This window comes from Onychomys torridus, chromosome 18 (assembly GCF_903995425.1).
Source record: "Onychomys torridus chromosome 18, mOncTor1.1, whole genome shotgun sequence".
Taxonomy (NCBI): Eukaryota; Metazoa; Chordata; class Mammalia; order Rodentia; family Cricetidae; genus Onychomys; species Onychomys torridus.
Window position 1 is genome coordinate 34,989,789 of NC_050460.1, and position 24,156 is coordinate 35,013,944.

Sequence of the window (24,156 nt, forward strand, 5' to 3'; positions counted from 1 at the left end):
AGGCTTGATGCTGGCCAGGTGAGGATGAAGGAATGCTGAGCACCAATGTTTCTTTGTAATGATGGAAAATGAGAGGCCCGAGAGAGCACTGAAGTGAAAGAAGGTGAGGTCAGCCTTCCATTGTGTTGTTCACCTGAGAGTCCCGCACAGAAATGCCTTCCAAGCATCTAGGACTGAATTTTCAGATATACTACATGACAAAGCACGATGTGAGCCTCCTGAGCTGTAGGCATAGCTGTCCTTGGTGGACACGGTGATTGGACTCCTGGGCTAAGTTCTCAGTGAGAGAACCAGGTGTAGAAGAGGAATAGGATGCTGTTCCGTGTGCTCCCTCAGAGGCCAAGGTGATGGTGAAGCCCTGATAGTCCTCTCCTTCACCTTGCAGTTCCATCGTCAACGTGCCTGGAGAGTCGACTCTGCGACGGGATTTCCTGAGACTGCAGCAGGAGAACAAGGAACGGTCTGAGGCTCTGCGCAGGCAGCAGCTTCTGCAGGAGCAGCAGCTCCGGGAGCAGGAGGAGTATAAGAGACAGCTGCTGGCGGAGAGGCAGAAACGGATTGAACAGCAGAAAGAACAGAGGAGGCGGCTGGAAGAGGTAGAGGAGACCCGCGCTGGTCTGTTCCGTAGCCATATTCACATGCAGCTAGCTTGTTGAGGTAGTATGGAAGTAGATAATAGGTAGCGATTCAAAGAACTGAAGGAAAGCTTGTGCTTTGGACTGGCAGGTTCCACATTCTTTGAGGCCTTAGAAGTGTGTCATGCCGAGGACCTGCCTAGCCCTTGAGTTTATGTGTACTGTGAGGTGCAGAACTCCATCCTCCTGAAGATGGCGCTAGACCAGCTGTCTGTACTGTTCCCATTGGGCTTAACTGGACTTGCTCAGACTCGACCTCGGTGCTTTGCTATTCTCTCTATTTTTCTGACACTTCAGACTTTTTCATAAGAAAAACATTCTTTTCCAATTGCCTTAACTTTGGGGTAGATTTAAGAGTAAAAACGTCAGGCCAGGGAGTTGGTTCCATGGATTTAGGTGCTTGCCACCCAGCCTGACAGCTGGAGTTTGATCCCCAGGTCCTAGGTAGTGTAGAGAGAGAATGAACTCCAGCAAGTTGTCTTCTGACCTCCACATGTGTGCTGTGACACATGCATGCGTACACTCCCCACATACACATACATAAGAAATGGTTTTTTAAAAAGAAGTAAATTCCAAAAACAGAATCCTTTAGAAAATTAATTTTGTTCTATGGCAGACTAGTACATTTTGCATCAATGTGGGGCGTTTACCCACCAACCCCAGAGCTCCCCAGAGTTTTCTTGAGTGTGAGCAGCAGGAAATATTAGATAGAAGGATTTAGATTATAGAGATAAACAGATAGAAAATACAGGATAGCTTCAAGAGGGCCTGGAACCTTTTCCAACGGGCCCTGACTGTCTCTGCCCTAGGGTATTTATAGAGACGCCAAGGGGTGGAGCAAAAGACCTCCCCCAAGCACAGCCAAGTGCAGAGCATCTCAGACACCTGCACTCAGGCCCGTGGTCCAATCATCCTCTCTGTGGACCTGCTGGGTAAAGCCATGAGGAACCTGAAAACGGGCTCCCACACATCATGTTCATGTAAGACATTAATATTCTCAGCATTGATAATGTAATTACTTATAGGTTGTTTTTATTTTTAATTAGTAGAAATATAGTTTTCTTGCAGTTCACTTGAAAATCAAGAATGTTTTGATTTTCTTTTCTTGACTACCTTTTACTTAATATGCCACAGCCCCTAATTTCTCACTCATCATTTCTGTTTCCATTTGATTTGAACATCTTTTTTTCCACCTTTATTATTTTTTTCTAGTAGAAGAATCATTAAAACTAAAGCCCTGTAATGACATTTCTAGTGGGATTTAGTTTAAATACCTAAACATGCTGTTGCCTAGGTCATGTAGCGGTGTATGTTGGCATGGTGGCTTTGATTATCCTGCGGATTTGTTCACTGCTTGGAAACCAGTGTGTGCCTCACTAAGGGAGATAGGTAAATACTCAGCTAGAACTCTTATGGTGAAAGTCATTAAGTGTTTGTATGACTTTTAAAAACTTACTTGCAAATTTCTTCAAAATATTTAAGACTTTTTTCGCTGTTTTGTGAACAGACCGGAAAACTGGAATGAGTTTGGAGGCTTACTGGAGGTGCTGGGATGAAAGGCTCTGAGCATGTTTAGTACTGTGTTCCTGGACATTCTCCACTGCCCAGGCAGGTGGTAATGCCTTATGGGGCTATACCTTCTGTGACGAGCTAGATCATCTAGAGTTGGTGTGTAACACGGGTGGTGACAGTGACTTTCAGGTACAGTAGAGAGACTGGCATCCGGCCTCCCTGTGAGGGAGCAGTGAGGATCACACACTGATTCAGGTATAGTGAGACTGGCATCCGGCCTCCCTGTGAGGTGGGCAGTGAGGAGCACATGCTGATTCAGGTATAGTGAGACTGGCATCCGGCCTCCCTGTGAGGTGGGCAGTGAGGATCACACACTGATTCAGGTATAGTGAGACTGGCACTCAGCCTCTCTGTGAGGTGGGCAGTGAGGATCACACACTGATTCAGGTATAATAGTGAGACTGGCATCCAGCCTCTCTGTGAGGTGGGCAGTGAGGAGCACATGCTGATTCAGGTATAATAGTGAGACTGGCATCCAGCCTCTCTGTGAGGTGGGCAGTGAGGATCACACACTGATTCAGGTATAGTGAGACTGGCATCCAGCCTCTCTGTGAGGTGGGCAGTGAGGAGCACATGCTGATTCAGGTATAATAGTGAGACTGGCATCCAGCCTCTCTGTGAGGTGGGCAGTGAGGAGCACACACTGAGGAGAGCTACAGTTCATCAGGAAGGATTGAAGTTTTCAGGTTATTTTGTTTCAGTCAGTAGATGGCTGGTAGTTAGAGATGTCTGCTTTACATGTTTTCATTAGTCTGTTAGTTCATATCTAGTGTAAAGTCACACTCAGGGTCCCCTGATACCAATTTTCTTAAACATAGAGGAGGCTGAAGAGATGCCCAGTGATCAAGAGCACACTTGTTGCTCTTATAGAGAGGATCCCAGATCTGGTTCTCAGCACCCACATGTGGCTTACAACCGTTTGTAACTCCATGGGCTCCAAGCACCACGTGTGTTACACATACATACATGTGGGAGCCCACAAAAGCTTCCTAGTGAGATGTGAGCTTGCTTTACACAGCAGGGCTGCATTAGGGGATGGCTGGACCATGTGCGTGATCACCAGGTGTCTGGGATGGTCTGCACTTGGCTGTGCTGGGGGAGGTCTTTTGCTCCACCCCTTGGCATTCCTTTAAAAAAACCCTTTAGTGGAGACAGAAGGGGCTGGTGGGTTTTGACCCAGGCCCTCCCGAGCTATCCTGTTTCTGTCTCTCCTATATTTCTATCTACATATTCCTCATTTCTCCCTGCTCAAGAGTACCCTGGGGGAAAAAGAGGGAGCTGGTCTCCTTCACATACATGCAGGCTAAACACTCATTTGCTAAAAGTAAAATAAACTTTTAAAAAATAGAGGAAAGGTGATGTTAGGGAAATTGGAAGGGTGAGAACGAGGGGATGGGGTTGATTAAAATGTATTATTTGCATGTATGAAATTCTCAAACAGTAAAGAACGGACCTTACAAATAGAACTAGGCACTGGAATGGCAGGTGTTCTCACAAACAGAAGCCACAGTTGGATTTTGGGAGGTGTAGCTTCTTTTCCTTAGCCGGCAGCAGTTCTAAGCATTGTGTGCACCCTGGGTTCCAGAACGGCAATTTGGGAATCTTTGAGGCTGAGGGTAGCTGAAGTTTTTCTGTGTCCACCCTGTTCCTGCAGCCGCTCAGACCCAAGTAAAAACAGAGGTTTATATTACTTATAAACTGTACGGCCATGGCAGGCTTCTTGCTATCTAGTTCTTATATCTTAAATTAACCCATTTCTATTAATCTATAAGTTGCCATGTGGCTTGTGGCTTACTGGTACTTTTACATCTTGCTTCCTCTGTGTCTGGCTGGCAACTCCTGCCCCAGCCTTCCTGTTCCCAGAATTCTCTTCTCTGCTTGTCCTGCCTATACTTCCTGCCTGGCTACTGGCCAATCAGCATTTTATTTATTAACCAATCAGAGCAACACATTCACAGCATACAGAGCGATATCCACAGCAGCTGAGTGATTTGTAGCCCTTTCAATAAAAGGCTATGTCAGACATTTTCTTTGGAAATAAAAATTCCTGTTATGAACAATGTAAGTGAAGATACTCAGCCTCATTCATAAGATGAGTGAGTGTTGGGCCAGTGAGATGGCTAAGTGGATAAAGGTGCTTGCTTCTCGTCTGATGGCCTGAGGTTCAACCCCTGGGACCCACATGACAGAAGGAGAAAACGCTTCCAAGTTGTCCTCTGACCTCCGTATGTGCAGTGTGGGAGCATGCTGCTCACATGTGCATACTAAATAAACATAATTAAAAAAAAAAACTAAAAAAGCCTAAATGGTTATCTTTCAGTAGACCAGCAAAAGATGCTTAAAAATGAGGAGTGAGGGGAAAACATGGTACAAAAGTCCCCTATTTTGTCACCTGCCATAAAACTAGCCTGCAGCTAGGTGTGTCCCCTTTCTTCCTAACAGGTTCTTTATGTTTCAGAAGTACTTATGTGCCGCTCCCCTAGCCAGCTAGATACCAGCTGCTCTGTCTCCTGTTTGCTGGGGTGTTATGTATGGTCATGCAGATGCAGCACTTGCCTCAGAGGGGAAGACACAGTTGATTCTGGAGTCAGATATGAGTGATCATGGCTAGGAACAGTCCATGTTACCCTAATCCAAAGTGGTAACAGCTGTCTGAAGTCGTTGTGGTTGAACAAAGACAAGCAAGTCAGGACGCTTCTGTCGGGAAGTCTTCCTTGCTTTGCTAAGGAGAGCCTGTTAGACACCCCAAGTGCTGCTCTCTGATGATCTCCTAAACTTTGTTGGTGGAACCAAGGAGTGTTAATACATTCCAGAAGGATTTACCTAGACATCGTGGATATTAGGTCAGACACAGGTGAGGCAAAAGACAGGCAAGAAATTCCAGCTTTCCTAGTCAGGTAGTTCTGGTCTGTTGGCAGCCTTGAGAGTCTTCCACACAGGTGCATGTTCCTGCGTCTTCAGTTCCCTAGATGGCTTGGAATCAGTTTTCTAGTTTTACCGAGATTGAATTTTTTGCTTTCTGCTTTTCTTGTTGCTTTCTTGTAGTCCCAGGAAGCACGGGAGAGCGTGCTGACTTCGCACAGGCCAGTCTTCTCACTAAAGCTCTTGGCTCCTTTCTCTGCGCTCGATCCTCTTCCTGTCCTACACTGCAGTAGGGTACCCACTCTTCCTCTCACGTTCTTTCTGTGCCTGTTTAAAGAACTGATTTCTCCTCCATGCTCTTCTTTAGCGTTTAGTCGTGCAATCTCAGCTGCGGCTTTGTTACTGGGGACTGCCTTCCTCAGCCAGGGTGGGCATGGAGTGTGTGCCCAGTAGAGTTCTTCCTCTGCCCAGGACACAAGGATTATTCCAGTTTGGAGGGCCAAAGAAGTGAGTAAATTAAAAGACAAAGGGAAGTGAGAGAAAAGACAATTTCTTTGTGGAGTGGGGTTAGCATTAGGAAAGATAGTTTCTCAGTAAGAGTTAATAAGCCGTCATGTGTCTGTTGTGTTTTTTGGCTCTGAGATCATAGAAGGGAAAATTTGAACTCCTTTGCCTCAGAAGTTTTTCAGAGGCTTTCCACACATTTCAAAGGAGTAAGAACCATTTCCTCACTTGCCCTCCCATACAAAAGGCCATTGTTTAGCAAATCATTAGCGTCTGACGTCAGGCGTCCACACTAGCTGCCTTTTTCCCAGCTCCAGCTGTCCTGATCTGCAGCATTCCCAGAGAAGTCAGCCAGTGCGCCCGAAGCTGAGGCCTGCTTCTGTCCAGCCAGCGGTGGCTCAGTTGTTTCCCAGACAGTGCCTGTCTTGTTTCTAAGAACCTCTTGTAAGTCCTTGAGTGTTCTTCTTTTGACATGTATTTCTAGTGCTTTTATTTTTAGTTAAATTTGGTAAATTCAGCAAACGTTGATATCTTAAGATGGGGAAAATTTTCTTTGGGGAAAATCCAGTCATTATTTTCTCTTTAAGGTGATCAAAACTGTAACATAAGCAAGCACACAGTTAGTCACATGTGTGTGGTAGCATGTCCTCAAGCCTCTTGAATGGCAGTGACTAGAATATACTGGAAGAGTCTATTACTAACACCAGTAAATTCAGGGCATGTTTGAATGGGCCTTAGAGCTGTATCAATATGGCAGACTTGGGGAAGATTTTAACTTTAATACCAAACTGGTGAGGGGCTTGGGTAATTGAAGCACAGCTGGAAAAGTATGTATTTACTCTGGCACCCTTGAAGACGATTTGAGAGACCTTGGGGATCATTCTTACAGCATCGTGCAGCTTTTCGGTTTGTTTGATTTTTATTAAACTGATAAAACAATGACAGGGTTAAGCTAGTATATATTGTATAGGTATTAATAGCAGAGCCATTTCATTTAGGCTGTTTTCTTTCAAGAAGCTGGCCTTTCCTATTAATCATCTATTAAGAGATATTTAGGAGGCTGGAGAGATGGCTCAGAGGTGAAGAGCACTGGCTGCTCTTCCAGAGTTCCTGAGTTCAGTTCCCAGCAACCACATGGTGGCTCACAGCCATCTGTAATGAGATCTGGTGCCCTCTTGTGGTGTGCAGGCAGAACACTGTATACACAATAAATAAACCTGAGAGAGACAGAGAGAGACAGGGAGATACATTTGAAAAGTGGGTTGTTTTAAGTTCTGCTGTTACAGCCTTTCTAAATAGAAAGAACTTGGATTGCTCACAATGTGTCCTGTTGCTTCTCGGTCAGATTCTCAGACTCTGGGTCCTGGGAGGTTGGTGGGGAGGTATGCAGTGGAGCAGTTCCTCTGTCCTGTGGTTTCCTCCTCTGCACTGACATGATGGGTGTGTGTGCACTGTCCTCCTCTTCGTCTGCAAATGCTCCTGTTCCTGCTGTCTGCAGCGTGTCTGGGCCAGGGTCCCTGAGTGTGCACTTGCCCTTTCTCCTAGCTGCTGCTGAGACCACTCACTGCTCCACCTGCCTAAGGGGTTGAACGTTGGTAACTCTTTCTGGACCTGCCTTTTTCTCTTCCCTAAATTGTAGCAGTTTTATACTCTTGTTTCAATTTATACTTTATACTTGTGAATAGTCAAGTCTACTATGGAGGGCAAGTAAGAAAGAAACTATCTCGTTCTTTGCCTTGGCCACTGGGCTTGTTCATTTATTCTTCTCCTGAGACTTGCTTAATGGCCTAGTCTCAGGAATCTTTACATGTGCCCATTATCTTGTGAGTTTTTCTGTTCAAATCTTCATCTTCATATACCCATGACCCTTGTTAATACAGATTTCTCAAGTGGATAAGTCAGTCATTTGTAAGCCCTGTGTGTATCTCTGAAAAAGAAAAGGGGCTTTTGATGCTGTACCCATTTGAAAATGGATCCTTAAACGTGAGATTTCTGAGTCTCGGACATTTGGACACCCAAAGACCTTCTCGCCTGAGAAACAGAGGATGTGCTTTGAAACTGTGATGCTCTACCCACATATAGCAGTTATTCTTTTAAGCCTGTATACACTGTATGCAAAAATTACTTTAGGATTTGATTGAGTTTCATCTCTGAATAGATAGCTCAGTCTTCCATCACTCTGAATGTGAGATGCTGAGTACAGTCAACAGTTTTCTCTAGGCTGGCATGTGCTTGTCACTTGTCAGATCTAATAAAAAACACAATACACAGGCTGACAGGGGAGCTCAGTAGTAGTTGACCATTGCCTGTCATGCTTGAGGCCTTGGAGTCAATCCCTAGCATATCATCATAGCATAGCATAGCATGGCATAGCATAGCATAGCATAGCGTAGCAATATATATAATAAAAGAGCATATATTCATCTCATGAAGGTGATTTACACATGGAAGGGGGAAAGAAGCTAAATATATTTTCAAAGAACTTAAATCCCTAAAAGTTTCATTTGAAATTACAAGAAAAATGCCTCTTGAAAGCTTTCAGTCAATAATTGAGGGTTTTTTTTTTAAGATTTATTTTATTTTATGTATATGGTGTTTTACCCATGTATATCCATGCACTGTATGCATACAGTGCCACAGTGGCCAGAAGAGAGCATTAGATCCCCTGGAATTGGAGTTACAGATAGTTGTGAGCCACCCTGTGGGTGCTGGGAACTGAACCTGAGTCATTTGGAAGAGGAGCCAGTGCTCTTAAGTTTTGAGCTGCCTCTCCAGCCCCGGAGGTTGTTTTTTTGTTTATTTGTTTGTTTGTTTGTTTGCTTGTTTTTAATGTAGTATATTTTAATTAAATTTACTAATTTTAATTATTTATAATTATTAAATAAAAATTAATCATGTTGACTTTGAAGAACAATTTAAAAATTCTTTCACTGAGAAATCTCACAGAAATGACTGAGAAAAATTTAAGATGTTATAAAAACCAGAGACAAGAAGAGAGAAGGTTGAATGTGGAAATGAGGTAGTGCATTGGAAGCAGTCATGGGTGGAGCTGAAAGCAAGGTCTGTCAGAGGAGGGCGCGCACGCACGCACACACGCACGCACGCGCACACACACACACACACACACACACACACACACACGAGAGAGAGAGAGAGAGAGAGAGAGAGAGAGAGAGAGAGAGAGAGAGATTGAGATTCCCCCATGTGTTCTCTCCAAGAGCAGGCATCTTCTGAGGAAGAGGAACAAGAGAGGTTCAGCGTGAGGCCTAACTCAGCACACAGACTGCAGAGGGCACCTTCAGTGGGTGTTTCAGTCATTTGGCTGCCAGCATGCACACTTCAGTAGTTCGCACATTGGTGCAGCCACACCATTATAAATGCCCTCTCTTTCCCACAGTCTTTCCCCAGACTTTGCAGGGGGATTCCCAGAATACTGTGAAGTTCCTCCCTGGAGACCCCTGACCAGTGCAAAGACCTTAAAGCTGTAAGAAGCAGTCAGGACTGAGGAGTTACCATCTGGGTACCACTCACAGGGTACTTTCCATGGACTGAGCGGAAGTGCTCAGCCAGGACCCCAGACACTGAGCAGTGTCTTCATCATGGAAGAGTTCCTGATGAGTAGAACAGGGAACTTAGTGTCAGAGTGCTTGCCTTGCGCATGCAAGGCCCCAGATTTGGTCCCAAACAACAGAGCCAATTGAGACACAATAAGAACAGAGAGAACCGTCTCTTACATATACATATACTTAACAAAATATTCATATAAAATTGAGATATAGTCATGAAAGAAGAATATTCAAAAAATAAGATTTTCTGAAGTGTTTTAAGACTCTTAGAAAATAGGAAAAGAAGACAAGACAAGTTGATGGGTAATAAAACAAAAGAAAATCAATTGATCCAGGAGTCCCATGTAGCCTTTATAGACATTCTAAGGCATTGGTGTGATAGGGAGAACATACTTAAAATAGTGAAACACAATTTCCAGAATGGAGAAACACACATTTCTGCCGTCACAGCACTTAGGAAACGAGGCAGCAGGGTTCAAAACTCAAAGCCAGCCTGGGCTACATAGTAAACCAATGTAAAAAACCACCAGGTACAAGTTTCTGAATTGAAAGACTGATTTCATACACAGCACATGATTGAAAACAAAAAAGCAGAGGTCCATATGTCGTCTTAGAGTCCCTGTATTAAGACTGGGGCTACAGAGAAGGGAGGGCAGTTTGTAGTCCTGTTCCAAATATTGAGAGCCAGTGGCCTCTGAGTGTTCGGTACCAGAAAGCAGATGTTAACAGGATCTCAGAAGGTCTTGTAGGGACTTTCTTTCCTTAGCTACAATATTCTGTTGAGAAATAATAAAGATTTTTAGATATGTACAGGTTCTTAAGCTTTTTACCTTTTTCACCTTTCCTGATGAAACTGCTTAGAGAATTTGTCCCTGAAAATGAATGAAATCCCATCAAGGAGAGTGAAAATGGGTTTCCAGAAAGTTGGTAGATGCAAATACAGAATTATTGGAGAAACATGTACGTGGGAAAGCTGCAGGAGTGTTGCTGACCAACACTAAAGAGAATGAGGAGTTCTAACAAGATTGTTTATAATTTGTGGTGGGTCAGATAGAAGAAAGTCAGGTAATAATTCCTTGAAAGACTGTTGGGAGAGTTCCCTGTGCATGGCTAGCTATAAATGTCAGTTTCATTTCACTAGACGCTCTTAGGACTGGAGTGGGAGTGTGGGGTAGGGTAGTACAGTGCATGTTGGTTGGGAGAAGTTAGTTGGTGGAAAGTTACTTAAACAGTTCCATAAGCGTATTATTTAGAAAGAAGAGTGGAACCACCGTGGGCTGCAAGTCTTGTTCTTCCCTTCAGAGTGAGAATTGTGATTTCACACACAGAAAAACAGAACAAAACATCTGGCATGTGTACCTGACAGACACATGTCTACTTCTAAGCTCTCAGACATCGTAAAAACGCCAAAATGAATGTAAAATCCAAATACAGATTTTGCTTCTGTGCCAAGTGGAGTGTCTTGGTCACCTTTGGACCACAGGGCATCTCAGTTCCTCACCCCTCGTTTCTCTTTTCATCTCACGCTGCCAAGACACACACTTCAGAGTGGTGAGCTGGGAACGGGGAAGCCCAGTTCTTGTGAAGGTTGGTAATTCTTTTTTAAAGCCTCCACTCTAAACACCTGTGTATCTCCACGGAGCCCAACACCTCAGTACCTTTGTGCTGTGGGCTCACATGGGAGGCTGTGTAAATCAGCAAAGCACAACTAAGACCTGACCCCACCTTGGATGCACAGAGTCCAGAGGACCTTTTAAACCCATGCAGCTGTTTGATGTATGGAAAGTTTTGTAAAATAGCCACCGGTGTGCTCTGATCCAGTCACTGCCTTGGCACCTGAGTTCTCTGAAGCTAATGAGACGTTGTAAGGTTGTAGATGCTTGCTACCTTCCCCCTTTTTGTTTGCCTTTTGTCTGATTGAGGACAATTCTTGACATTTGTATTTCTTCCCAGCCTACTTTATTGAGATTGTGAATTTTTCTTTCTTTTCTTTTTCTCTAATAATTTTTTCATACAGTATATTTTCATCATGTTTCCCCTCCTCCCACCTCCTTACCCACCCAATGTCATGTTCTCTGTCTCTGTCTGTCTCTGTGGTCTTTCTCTCAAAAATCAAAACAAGCCACTAAGACAAGAAAAAAAAAAAAAAAAAGCCCAAATGAAACAAGGCTCCCCCTCCCCAGTTATGGAGTTCATTTTGTATTGGCCACCTACTCCTGGGCATGTAGCCTGCCCTTGAGTGTGGTTGACAAACCCTGTGACACTCTGGGAGAGGGTGGTCCCTTGGCAGACCTCATACCAGAGAGTCCCTTCTGCTGTGACCTGCATTGTCAGCTGGCTTTAGCTCTGACATAGCTGCTCTCAGAGCCCACCACCTGTATCTTCATCCTGGGGACTTGAAGGAGAAAGTCATAGGTCCTAGGCTTTAAAGTGCATCGAGTAAGAGAGTAGTCTTCGAATCCCGGCTTCACATTTACCAGAAGCCTTATGTTTCATTTGTAATATATTTTACACAACCAAAAAGTTCAAAAGATGTTTTCTTTTGGAAAAGGTATCAAACCAGGAATATGTAGTGGAATTAAATAGCTTATACTTTTCCCAATTTTCCCAAAAGCTACTTGGTAAAAAATACATGATTTTTATTATCACAGTTAAAAAATGATTTTGTTCTTAGCTGTTGTATATTATATGCAGTGGCCTGATGAGGTTTTTTGTTTGTTTGTTTTTGCTGTGTAGGGAATATGAAAGGTTGTAGTTCCATTTACTTTGAAGGGAAAGGGCTCCAGAAACACATTTTAAGTATGATTCTTGAGTTTCTTTTAGGTATGTTAGCATGTTCATAGAGTCCTATGGTAGGAGGAAGTCCTTTTATATTTCTACCTAGTTTTTTGGAAGAATCGGGGTATTGTATCTCTGGCAATTGTGGGCATGGAATTCTGCATTAGATCTGAGCTGAAAGGACAGAGGGCAGGCCTGTTCCTCAGTCTCCACTCCCTCAGCTCAAGACATAGACCAGAAGGCTGGAAGAGAGCGGAGTGCAGAAAAGTCCTGCCTGGTGACTGTTTCAGCACACAGGTTCTCAGTTGCGCTCTTTACATTGGGTTTTGAACATATAATCTGACTTTTCTTCTTTTCAAAGACTTTTTTTAAAAAAAGCTATAAAGACAGGCTACCAAATAATAAGCAGGAAGTGTATGGCATGATTGGAATTGAATGATGATGCTTTTGCCATCAAAACTGTGGAGGTTTTGAAATAGGCACTCCTTTTTTTTTTTTTAAATGACCTCACCTCCAACCTTGGTGAGTTGTGTTCATTAACTTAACGCTTCTAAAAGCCAACACCGAGACAGACAGAATAGCAGCAGGCCAGCTCAGAACTTGGTTGGGAAGACTATACAAGTATCAGTGAGACGTCAGCACCCTATCCAGGCACCATACATGTAGAACATGCCTTAGGCTGTGAGGAAGACAGTTCCTGCTTCCACAAACACTATTTGAGTGTGGGGGAGAGGATTCAGAACAGTACTCTAACAAATCCTTCTGATGTATACATTCTATAAACTTTGATATAATATTTTTATTTATTTTGTCTTGTGGTTAGCCGTAGTGTCACAGATAGAAATTTTCTGAGAAAGTGGGTGACTATATGTTCTGTAGAGGTGCTGTCCAGTGAAGTGGCTACTAGTGGACTCATTTTCTTATGCATGCAAGCCACAATTTACATGCTCAGTGGTAGTATGTAACTAGTGCTGTATATTAGACAGTGCTGGTTGAGAGTTAGCATTTCCCATATTCATAGAAAGAACTAATAAACTTCAGACTCCACAGCATGTAAGTGCTGTGTCCTTGTGCAAGAACAGGGAAGTGGCTGTGTTATCCATGTCACACACTGAGTTGGTTGTACCTTCTGTCTGTCAGTGGGGTGCTGGGTGGTGTGGACTTAAAGAATGAGCTTTAAAACGCAGAGGGGCTGTTCAAGCAGGGGTTTGGGCTGGTAACATTGGACCAGTCATTTTATTTTCCTGTGCCTGTTTTCTGTACAGTAGGAATGAGATCCTGACTTCCTAAGGTTGTAAAGAGATTTATATTAGGTGCAACAAATGATCTTTAAATGTTAAGTATTTCCAGAGCCAGGGACATAGAAGTTCACATGTGCTCATTGGGAGCTTTGAGATATTCCTAGCAATAAGAGTGATGCTTTGCTTTCTTCGCTGATGCCTATTTCTTTTTGTTCTTTTTCTCTCTTGTATGCTTCTAATTTTAAAGATATTTTTGTCTTTCTTTCTTTGTCCTTTTTTTCCTACCCTTTAATCATTTCTTTCTTTTTGTTCTGATTTAAGAGTCCTAGATAGCCTAGGATGATGGCTGTCAAAGTGTAAAACCAAACCCTCTAAGGACTCAAAGAAGCATTACGCCTTCAACCAGTAGTTCCAGAGAAGCTGTCAAGTCATGGTCCTTGTAGAATAATGGAGCAGTGTGGGTAGGGCCCAGGAGCTTGGCCTCACTGACACCTGTGTAGCACTGTCAGCGCACCTGAGACCCACAGCCGGCAGACCCCAGGTGACCACACAATCCTTCTTCCGCAGCAACAGAGACGGGAGCGTGAAGCCAGGAGGCAGCAGGAGCGGGAACAGCGAAGGCGAGAGCAGGAGGAGAAGAGGCGTCTGGAGGAGCTGGAAAGAAGGCGGAAAGAAGAGGAAGAGAGGAGAAGGGCAGAGGAGGAGAAGAGGAGAGTGGAACGGGAGCAGGTTAGTTTACAGAGGGTGGTAAACCAGGTATCTGTGGCGCTGGTTAGCCTGCTGAGCTGGGAGCCAGAAGTACTTGCATGGGTATGCACACATGTCACATTGGAAACCCGAATGACTTGACTCCTTGCCCTCAAAAAGGATAAAAGTTGATTCAGTTCAGAGACCCTTTGAAACTAGCCAGAGTCCTGATGAGTGTGACATGCGACAGATTTCTAAGTGCATGTTCACAGGCTTGGCTTACATACTATGAACTCCAGATATCTGGGTGATGTTAACTTTTTACACAAGGAAACTAAAAACCAGCTGTAAGGGAATTTAATAAATGATTGAAATATCTAGTGGCTGAGTTAAGTTTGCATATATATTTATAGTAGTAAAGTTTTTTTGGTATATTTTAACAAAAAATAATTTTTTTGTAATGCTTGTAATTTTATTATTGCTTTCTATAGTTTATTTGTAAATTTCTTAAACCATCCATTATTCAAACAAAAAATAACTTTTAGTTTTTTTGGCTTTCCTGACTTTTTTTGTTTGTTTGTTTGTTTTTTGTTTTTTTGAGACAGGGTTTCTCTGTGTAGCTTTGTGCCTTTCCTGGAACTCACTTGGTAGCCCAGATTGTTGGCCTTGAACTCACAGAGATCTGCCTGCCTCTGCCTCCCGAGTGCTGGGATTACAGGCGTGCACCACCACCGCCGCCTGGCTCTGTCTTTAAATTGACCATTCTTTGTTTTGAGCTTTGAATAAAGAAGAGTCAATGAATGGGAACCATTTGAATAGTACTTGGATTTCAAAGTTAAGTACTTACAGACCACGATTTTAACTTCCAAATGTGATGATCCAGCCATTGTCCTTGACTCTCCTCCTGGACCTTGGGTCTGCATATATCCCAGTGTTTACTGGAACCTCTGTGCCACGGCTTGTGTTACTGTCTGCTTCTTGACTCTAACAGTAGTGTTTATCTGTTTGCGGTGGCGATTAGTAATATTTTATCATGTTTATACCTGAGAGGTACAAATTTGTGAAAAGCCACTTGTCAAGAAGTCACCTGGGGTGTTACTGTGTTGATTATGACGGGAGGCTTAGGGTGGTGCATCACCTTTAATGTATGGTGCCAGTTGTAGTTTTTCAGAATGGGAGCTGGTGAGCTGGCTCAGCAGTTGAGAGCATGGCTGCTCTTCAGTTCTCAGTACCCACATGGCACCTTACAACTACCTGTCACTTCAGTTCCAGAGATCTAATGATCTCTTCCTGACATTCTCCAGAAATGCATACACATGGTATGTAAACATAACATGTAGGCGGAAAACTCATAAATATAAAATATAAAGAAATCTTAAGAACCACACTTTAGAGTACTAAAGTACCCTGCACTTTAAAGATTTCTTAAAAATGGTTCTGTTTTACTCTGCTTTTCCTTTTTGATTTGAAAATAATAATTCGCTATTAAACTTGATGTAGTGCACATTGCATTCCCACACAAGTGTGTATATGTCATATTCTCTGTGTTTATTGTATGTCAGGATCTTTGTAGTTTGGGTAGCATATGATTCCCCACCCCACCTCCCAAGTTTTCTTGTATTTTAAAGGTAGAACATAAATAAGTATAGTAACTTGATCTTTCAAGTTAGGATTTAATTGTTTTGTTCAAAAAATATGATTTGGGATTCAGATCCCCTTTCTCAGACAGCTAAGATTACTTGTCCATCACAAAGGCTTAGCACGATCTTGGGGAGTCAGGTGTAAGTAAACAAAAGGGACCTGGCTTTGGGGGCTCAGTTGGCTGTGTAAGATGTGGTGCCCTGAGAGTATTTATAGGCCATTGTTTCTCTGTTGTCTGGTATTCTCCTGAGCAGAACTATTGGTTAACTTAAGCATCTATTCAGCCCATGTCTGGTGTTTTACTTCAGGGCATGTGCTATGAAATAGGGGCTGGTCAGTAGGAGGCACCTATAGATACAGAACAGTTCCATGGAGCAGTGTCCCACGAGCCCTTCCTTTGCTCCCCTTCCAGGACATTGTTTAATGTGGGGTGGTAGTGTTGGTCTTCCTGATGAAAAGGCTTCTTGTAAAATACTTTTGTTCTAGAGAGTTATTTCTTATCTAGCTCATGTTCCATTTTTCAAATGAGAAAACAAACAAACAAACAATGGAAGCTGGAATGTATGCAGCAGGCCACATGGCTTGTCTTTGATGGAACTGTGTTTAGGGTCTCCTGATCTTTGTCCAAATAGTTTGAGTATGTTCCCACCTCTCACTTACCCCTTCCCCAGAACTGGAGCTTGAACTAAGGACTTCAGGCATGTCAGGATAGCATCATTCCCTCTGTGTATTACACTCTGTGTGATTACCTCTTCCCATGTGACAGATCGGTCATTTTCTGCCACTGTCATGCCATTCTCAATCTGCCTGAGCACGTATGCCTGTGCACAATACACAAACACACAAACTCATCACCAAGAGCTTGGGCCAGTATACTTACAGAGAAATGCCCATAGCCTATGACCCCTGGCCATATCCTTCAGACTGTAGTGATTCCAGGTACCTTCGGAATCATTAGCAAAAGCACAAGTTTGGTTTGCTTTGGTTTTTAGGTCTTAAGCAGATTTGGGTTTTAGTTTTCAAAAATTACTCAAGCGTGATTATTTAAAATGCTGCCTTTTCAGCAGGTATTTACTAATCAGAATCCCTTGGCCCTAAACTACAGTTTCTGTGGAGTCTGTCTTGCATCTTAAGAGGAAGACATCCTCCTTTACAATGGTGTGTTGGAATCGTACGGCAGTGCTCACACACTGCCATGCATGTCCCTCAAATGTGGGGGACTTCTCTGCACTTCTCTGGCCAGCTTGAGCCTTTGCAAAAGTCCCCAGCAGGAGGTTGTGCTTAGATTAGGCCTTCGCTCCTTGGTGAGTTCGCTGCACAGCTCATCCGAATAGTCCTTGGTGACCTGCACAGGTGACTGCGATGCTTTCCTTCTGGATGTACTGACTGCTGGGTGATTTCTGTGTGACAGGAGTACATCCGGCGGCAGCTGGAGGAGGAGCAGCGGCACCTGGAGATCCTGCAGCAGCAGCTGCTCCAGGAGCAGGCCATGCTACTGGTAACGCCCCGCCTCTGTCCCACTCCCTAGCCACAGGCCCGTGCTCCCTCCCCCGAGTCAGCCAGCTGTGGTGGCCGTCAGACCCTTTGGTTTTGCTGTGGAAGCCAGGTTCTAGTGAAGATGTCCTCTGTGGCCATGCTGTCTAGCGCAGAGTAAACTGCCTTTGTTTATTTCCCGTTAGTAAGTCAACTGCTCTCGTTTGGCAGATGCCTGTCAAGTGGTAAACAGAACTTGGCATTCAGTGACTATGAAGATGCTGGAGGTGGCAGGCTCACTGCACATGCTGTAGGATCTGTGCTGAATGTGTGTGTGTATATACCACTGAATCTGATGTTTAATTGAATTCTTTTACTCTGCAGTGGTGTTACATTTAGCAAATGCTGTGAAATTTTACACAGGTAACATGCTATTTAAAATCCCAACCACTTGCCTTGCTCTTACACAAGAGAGGAAAGTGCTATTTATTTAAACAAACAGAAGTCAAAAAGGGACCCAGAGAAGAGGTGAGCTCGCCACGGTCCCCAGATTCAGTGTTGCCCTCTCCCTCTCCAAGGAGTGCCGATGGCGGGAGATGGAGGAGCACCGGCAGGCAGAGAGGCTCCAGAGGCAGTTGCAACAAGAACAAGCATATCTCCTGTCTCTACAGCACGACCACAGGAGGCCGCACCCGCAGCAGCAGGCGCAGCAGCCGCAGCAGGACAGGAGCAAGCCAAGCTATCATGCTCCAGAGCCCAAGCCTCACTACGACCCTGCTGACAGAGCTCGGGAGGTATCTTCTTCTTTGACTTGTTGCTTAAATGTTGGTCCTGAATAGGCTCCTAGACGTCCTTTACGATGGTTGAGAGCTGTCCATGAATGCCAGAATGGACCAGTAAATTACTTGCCTTTGTTTTCTATGTGGGTGCCTCATTTAACAAATAATAGAGGAGCTGGAAGCCAAACTACACAAAAGGAGTGCTTGGTACCATCGTTCTGTAGCATGTGAATGAGAGAAATGTTGATCTGGTGTACGACTCATGAGGATGAAGTGGACCTTCAGCCTGATTTCTTACTGGATCAGTTGATCACAGAGCCTCAGACTAGGATGCTGTTCCTAGTGTTCCTCACTGGACTAGACAGGAGTACTGAGCAGTGCTGGCCTGTAGATGGCACTCTTCTACATCCACCCTCACAGGAGGAGTCAGGGAACAAACTCCTTAGGGTTAGAGGAATGAGATTAGGCACTGAGGCTGTCGTAGAGGCCGCTTTGCTTAATTTTCATTTTCACAGTTTTTAAAAATCCTGTATCAAATCTTAGCTCTGCTTTATGCTCCCTGCCAGCTGCCTCTCTCTTTTCTGAGACCTGAAGAAAATTTCTCTTGATGCCCTGCTTTTAGACTTCCTTCTTCATCTCTGCTTCCCCTACTAACATGGAGCTCTGTCTGTCTTCTAATTCTCTGATGCAGGTGGACGATAGATTTAGAAAGACTAACCACAGCTCCCCTGAGGCCCAGTCTAAGCAAACAGGCAGAGGATTGGAGCCACCGGTGCCTTCCCGATCAGAATCTTTTTCCAATGGCAACTCCGAGTCTGTGCACCCTGCCCTACAGAGACCAGCTGAGCCACAGGTAGCAGCGGCAGCCGCCCTTGCTGTGCTGCAGATGTGCATAGTGGCCCACCAGGCTACACTTAGTTCATTGTCATGTTGGGAGGAGAGGAGGACTGTCGGAGGAGCTGTATAGTACAGGAGGAGGATCTGCATTCAGCTGGAGGGAAAGAGCATTGTGACCTTTTCTTTCTTTCTTTCTTTTTTTAAAGATTTTTCTTTAACTGATTAGGAATACCTCTAGTCAGTAATTTCATTTTCCCCCTCCTTAACTCAGATGTGAAGTCCCTCCTTCCTCTTAAACAGATGCTTTTTCACTAGTTTTTAGAAAGTTGGTTTTATTGTGTGAGCACCTTTGGAGAGATCCAGAAGCTCTTCTCTCAAACATTTTAAAGTAAGTGCTTTACTCCTGTGGTCCCCAGCTCCTTGGAGGACCCTTGGAGACTGAGGATGTCCTGTAATTCCATGCAGAATTATATTTATTTGGCTGAATATGTAGATTTTTCTGGGAAATCTTTTTTTAAAAAACCAGATTCACAAACACTTCAAGATTAAAAATAGGTTATGACCAGTGGGTTAAAAATTGATTTCCTGGAGGAGATCAGGACAAAGGATATGACCTTTCCTTCAGTCTATACCATATTCTGCCTTGTCTGAGTGGTCAAAAGAAAAGCTGCCCTGTTGTCTAGACAGGAAAGTAGATGGCAAAGCCTCCAGCCCTGATTCTGCTCTCCTGGAAGACAGTGTTCAGGTCCTTCCTCTGTTCTGTACTGCAGGCTGCCTCGGACAGGTCCCAAGCTTCCCTGCACTTGTCACTGTTGCATGTCCCCAGGGGAAAAATTGGGTTTAAGACAGAAGTAGTGATCATGCTGTAACAAATGTATTCACCTGAGAATGTGCTTACAAAAAACCAATTCTCCTGTTGGACAGTGGGGTGCTATGGCAAGGACTCAGGAGGAGCAGATCTGAGGCACAGTGTGTGGGGTGGGGGTTTATGTGGGTGCAGCAGCAGAGAATTCCGGGAATAGAAGATGGAAAGAAAAAGATAGAGAATAGGGTGAGAGAACAGATCCAATTAGAAGAATTTGGCTACCACTTGCTCCTAAGCTTGGAGCTTGTGTCCTGGTGAGATGCATATTAAATGCACAAGAAGCATTTGTCTTGGAAGTTAAAGCCAACACCAGGGGCAAACTTAACTATGAGAAGTAGACTTCAGGAGTTCCTGAGTTATGTGGACTCATTTTTATTTCATGAGTGATTAATACAGAATTTAGAAATAGTCTCTCTTTTCCTCCTCCTCTGCTGAGAATGCTCTTGCTCTAAGCAGGCACCTGTGAAGTGTTCTTAGAGGGACACTTTCTCGTGTGGCACCAACATTGAGTCCCACGTACTGCTCCTTGGTGACACATTCATTTGTATGCTTTCCCAGTGAACATTTGAAATACTTTAATAGTATGAAATTGTACCCAAACTAGGATTATTTGGATCTGTCTGTGAGCCATAGAGATTGTGCACTGGGGTTTAGCTACAGGTTATATCTGCAGAAGTCAAGCAAGTTAGGGTTTCCTGTTTTCAGTTTGCACTAAATACACTTAGCTAATGTTGGGCAATTAATTATTCTACAACAGCAAAACACCATTTATTGAAAACATTTCATAGATTTTTGAGAGAATGTTTTTAAAAGCAACTGAATAAATTCACTTGGCAAATAGTCACCTTCTTGAGTTCTTAATTGAAAGGCACATTCTGACACTGGTCAGCCTGAGGTGACTTGACATTAAATATTTTGCTAAAGAAATTTTAATCTCACTTTTTTTTTCATAATTAGTGGGTGTAGAAGATTGGGAGGAACTAAGAAAAAGTTATCAGTGTATTTGAAAAGTGGGTTGTTATAAGTTCTGCTCTTAGAGCCTTTCTAAATAGGAAGAACGAACTTTGATCGCTCACAATGTGTCCTGTTGTTTCTCGGTCAGATTCTCAGACTCTGGGTCCTGGGAGGGTGGTGGGGAGGTGTGCAGTGGCAGTGCCTCCGTCCTGTGGTTTGCCCTCTCTGTGCTGACATGATGGGCGTGTGTGCACTCTTCCTCCTCTTGGTCTGCAAATGCTCCTGTTCCTGCTGTCTGCAGCGTGTCTGGGCCCTGGGTTCCCTGAGTGTGCACTTGCCCTTCCTCTCACTTCTTCATCAGAACGTAACCGGTTTGCTGCTCCATGCCTGACTCCGTGCTGCCCTGATTCACATTTCACTTTCCTAGCTCCTGTTTTGGATTTAGTGTTGACCAGGAAAGCTAGTTGTGTGCAGAAAGCATTGAATGTTTTGTGTTTTGTTTTCTTGTAAGGTACAGTGGTCCCACCTGGCATCTCTCAAGAACAATGTTCCCCCTGTCTCAAGATCCCATTCCTTCAGTGACCCTTCTCCTCCCAAATTCGCACACCACCATCTTCGTTCTCAGGACCCATGTCCACCTTCCCGCAGTGAGGTGCTCAGTCAGAGCCCTGACTCTAAGTCGGAGGTACCTGACCCCACCCAAAAGGCTTGGTCTAGATCAGACAGTGACGAGGTGCCTCCAAGGGTAAGGAGCAGAAAGACAGATGTGTGCTGCTTTTACTTTTTTATTTTAAAACTTATTATTTACTTTGATTATGGGTATGGTGACTTCACCAGATTTAAAGGGGTAATGAAATTTCAAAGTAACTTTTTATAGTGGGAAAAACGTTCCATATTTAGGCAGTTACATTTAGCCAGTGGTCAATTAGTTTTTTATTGTTAACTGGTTTTAAACATAATTTAATTAAAAAAAATTAATTAAGTGGGGGCTGGAGAGACGGCTCAGAGGTTAAGATCACTGGCTGCTCTTCCAGAGGTCCTGAGTTCAATTCCCAGCAACCGAATGGTGGCTCACAGCCATCTATAGTGAGATCTGGTGCCCTCTTCTGCCCTTTTCTGGTGTGCAGGCATACATGCAGGCAGAACACTGTATACACAATAAATAAGTAAATCTTAAAAAATATTTTTTTTAAAGAGGAAAAGTGTAGACCACATGCTTCTAAATAAATAGAATGGAAATTTATTCAGAAGCTACCCATTATTGTGTGTATCAAGGATTTTAGAAAAAGTCTTGTGAGGAAAAAAATTAACAAAATGATTTTTTATTTTCAAGTTGAGTATTTTGTAATTAATAGCCAAATGAAATTAAAAGGCATATTTTAGTGTATTTTTTCTCCACTTGGAATTTGCTTCCTTTAAAATATTTTCTTGCTTCTTTGCCAGTCTTTGCTTCCTGCTAATCTATTTGTAGACCATTGTTTGATTTCTTTGAGCTTATTTCTTGATTCTGACATTACTCAGCAAAGTGCTACTGTATGTTCCCTGCCACCAGCTTCAGTCCAGAGATCACTTCAGTGTTTCAGGAGCGTAGAGAGTGTCCAGGCTCTTGATCAGGGCAGGACAAGGGCGGGGCTGGTTGAGTGGTCGAGGGAGGAGCTTAGTGCTAGGTGTGCAGCTGAAGGAGGACTGTCTTAGAACGCATTCTGAGGAGGAGAGCTTTGTTCTGCATCTCGTGGCTTCAGTTTTAACTGCTGTGTTTTCCCACCTGAAGGTTCCTGTGAGAACAACATCTCGTTCCCCTGTCTTATCCCGTCGGGATTCCCCACTGCAGGGCAGTGGGCAGCAGAATAGCCAAGCAGGACAGAGGAACTCCACCAGGTAAAGGAGAATGGCAGGAACCGATGTTCTCTGCATGCAGTCTCTTGGAGTCATCTGTGATCAATTTTTATAAATGTGCTCTTCCCAATACTGAAGTTCTAGACAAAAGACACGATCTGTTTCTTGCACAGGTGTACACACACACACACACACACACACACACACACACACACACCCCTCATTAGTAAGAACAGATTGATCTATAGTAAAATGATTTAAATCTTGGTATGTATTTAGTTGAAATGAAAACAACTTTTCTCTGTAAAATACAGAATGGAAGACTTGGGTACAGGTTCTGAGAAACTTGTACTTTGAGGGAATTTTCAGTCTAAAAGAAACTTGAAGGTGTAAACTGGTGTAAAAATCACAGGAAAGTCAGTGTTACAGCAGTCTGCAGTAGGCTAGTAAGCTAGTCAAATAGCATCACTGCTGCGGTTGGGGCGGCTCTGCGTGACACCGTAGTCATTAGCCATGCAAGGCTAAGTTGGAATTTAACTGAATAAAAGTGAAATAAAATTAGCACTTCACTTCCTTGGTAGGGTATCAGCCATGTTTCAAGTGCTGGTGTCACATGTAGTGCTGGTCACATGTGGGGCTGATAACAGCTCTGATATGGTCAGATGTGGAGTGTGTTCCCTCTTCAGCTTACTGGAAATTTCTATTTTGTCAGCATTGCCCTAGAGATTATCATTGTTAAGTGTTTGGCAATTTGGTCATCATTGAACCTGTCCTTTTGGCAGCCTTGGTATAGTTACAAGTGGCTAGATGGATGGTAATTCAGAATCTGCAGATAGGCCTTTAATGCTGAGGACTAGAGAGGACTGCCATTCTCCTGGGACAGTGTCCCGGACACCACTTCTCTCCAGCAAATGTGTGCTGTGGGTCTGACCATAGCAGGAAAGCCTTCCCAGTTTTGCTTCCAACACACATCTCAGACAAAAGAATGGACCGTGGACATTCAGGGTGTGAGAGCTGTAATGGGTGAATGAGGGCAACCTAGATACAGAAAAGTTTCTGGGTAATTATCTAAGTGACGTTTATTTCCAGTCAAGAATTGGGTCTCTGATTAGGACAGCAATGGCTGTAGCTCTAGACTGTGTGTGTAGCTCTCGCCTCACACACAATAAGGATTTCACGTGCTTCAGTAACCCTGTGTGTTACTTCCTGTTTATAGGTTGTTCTCCCCTCCCCACGTTCTGCATCATGTACACATCTATGCTATAGTGTAGTGGAATGACACTGTTCTCTCCTCTTCTCTAACAGCAGTATTGAGCCCCGTCTCCTGTGGGAGAGAGTGGAGAAGCTGGTCCCCAGGCCAGGCAGTGGCAGCTCCTCAGGGTCCAGCAACTCAGGATCGCAGCCTGGCTCCCATCCTGGGTCTCAGGGCGGCTCTGGTGAACGCTTCAGAGTGAGATGTAGGCGCTCTCCTCCCTTCTCTGGGGGCAGCCATGGCTGTGTCAGGGATCAGAAGACCCCATGCATAGAAAGAGACCTGGGTTTGCGTAGAGCTGCATCTCACAAATGATTCTTTGACTTAGCTTGCTAAGGATGTAGGTAATCATAAGTAGTCACTATACTTTTACTCCAGTGTTCAAAGCTTCACACACATACCTAGCACCATAAGCACTGTAGAGTTGAGTGTAATTAAATAACCTGCCTAAAGTAAATTAGCTAAATGCCTAAACTGGGATTTGAACACTTTTCTTGCAGTTTGAATTCTGAGGCCTATGCTATCCTCGTATGTATTATTGATGACAGTAGTTAAAAACTCCCTTTACTGTGTTCTTCACAGTCCTCGGGAGCATCCATGGAACAGATGCAGGACTTTAAGTAAGACATCAGAAAGTCTGCCAGAGTGTCCCTAGATCCTGTTTTTGCATGAAG

The 24,156-nt window shown here is 43.8% G+C and overlaps 1 protein-coding gene across 44 annotated transcripts in view; it reads left to right on the forward strand.

The window, feature by feature from the left end:
- The window catches only part of Map4k4 (mitogen-activated protein kinase kinase kinase kinase 4), a 153,495-nt gene that overhangs the window by 109,088 nt on the left and 20,251 nt on the right, over window positions 1-24,156 (forward strand). For 7 of the 44 annotated variants that reach the window (XM_036167653.1, XM_036167656.1, XM_036167660.1 and 4 more), the window contains exons 12-19: window positions 386-596; window positions 13,726-13,887; window positions 16,898-16,984; window positions 17,538-17,753; window positions 18,430-18,591; window positions 20,906-21,139; window positions 22,166-22,272; window positions 23,536-23,687. In XM_036167653.1, coding sequence (XP_036023546.1) covers window positions 386-596; window positions 13,726-13,887; window positions 16,898-16,984; window positions 17,538-17,753; window positions 18,430-18,591; window positions 20,906-21,139; window positions 22,166-22,272; window positions 23,536-23,687 — 1,331 coding nt within the window. The remainder of the gene's footprint in view (window positions 1-385; window positions 597-13,725; window positions 13,888-16,897; window positions 16,985-17,537; window positions 17,754-18,429; window positions 18,592-20,905; window positions 21,140-22,165; window positions 22,273-23,535; window positions 23,688-24,156) is intronic. The other 37 variants (XM_036167673.1, XM_036167676.1, XM_036167688.1 and 34 more) reach the window with 14 other exon arrangements.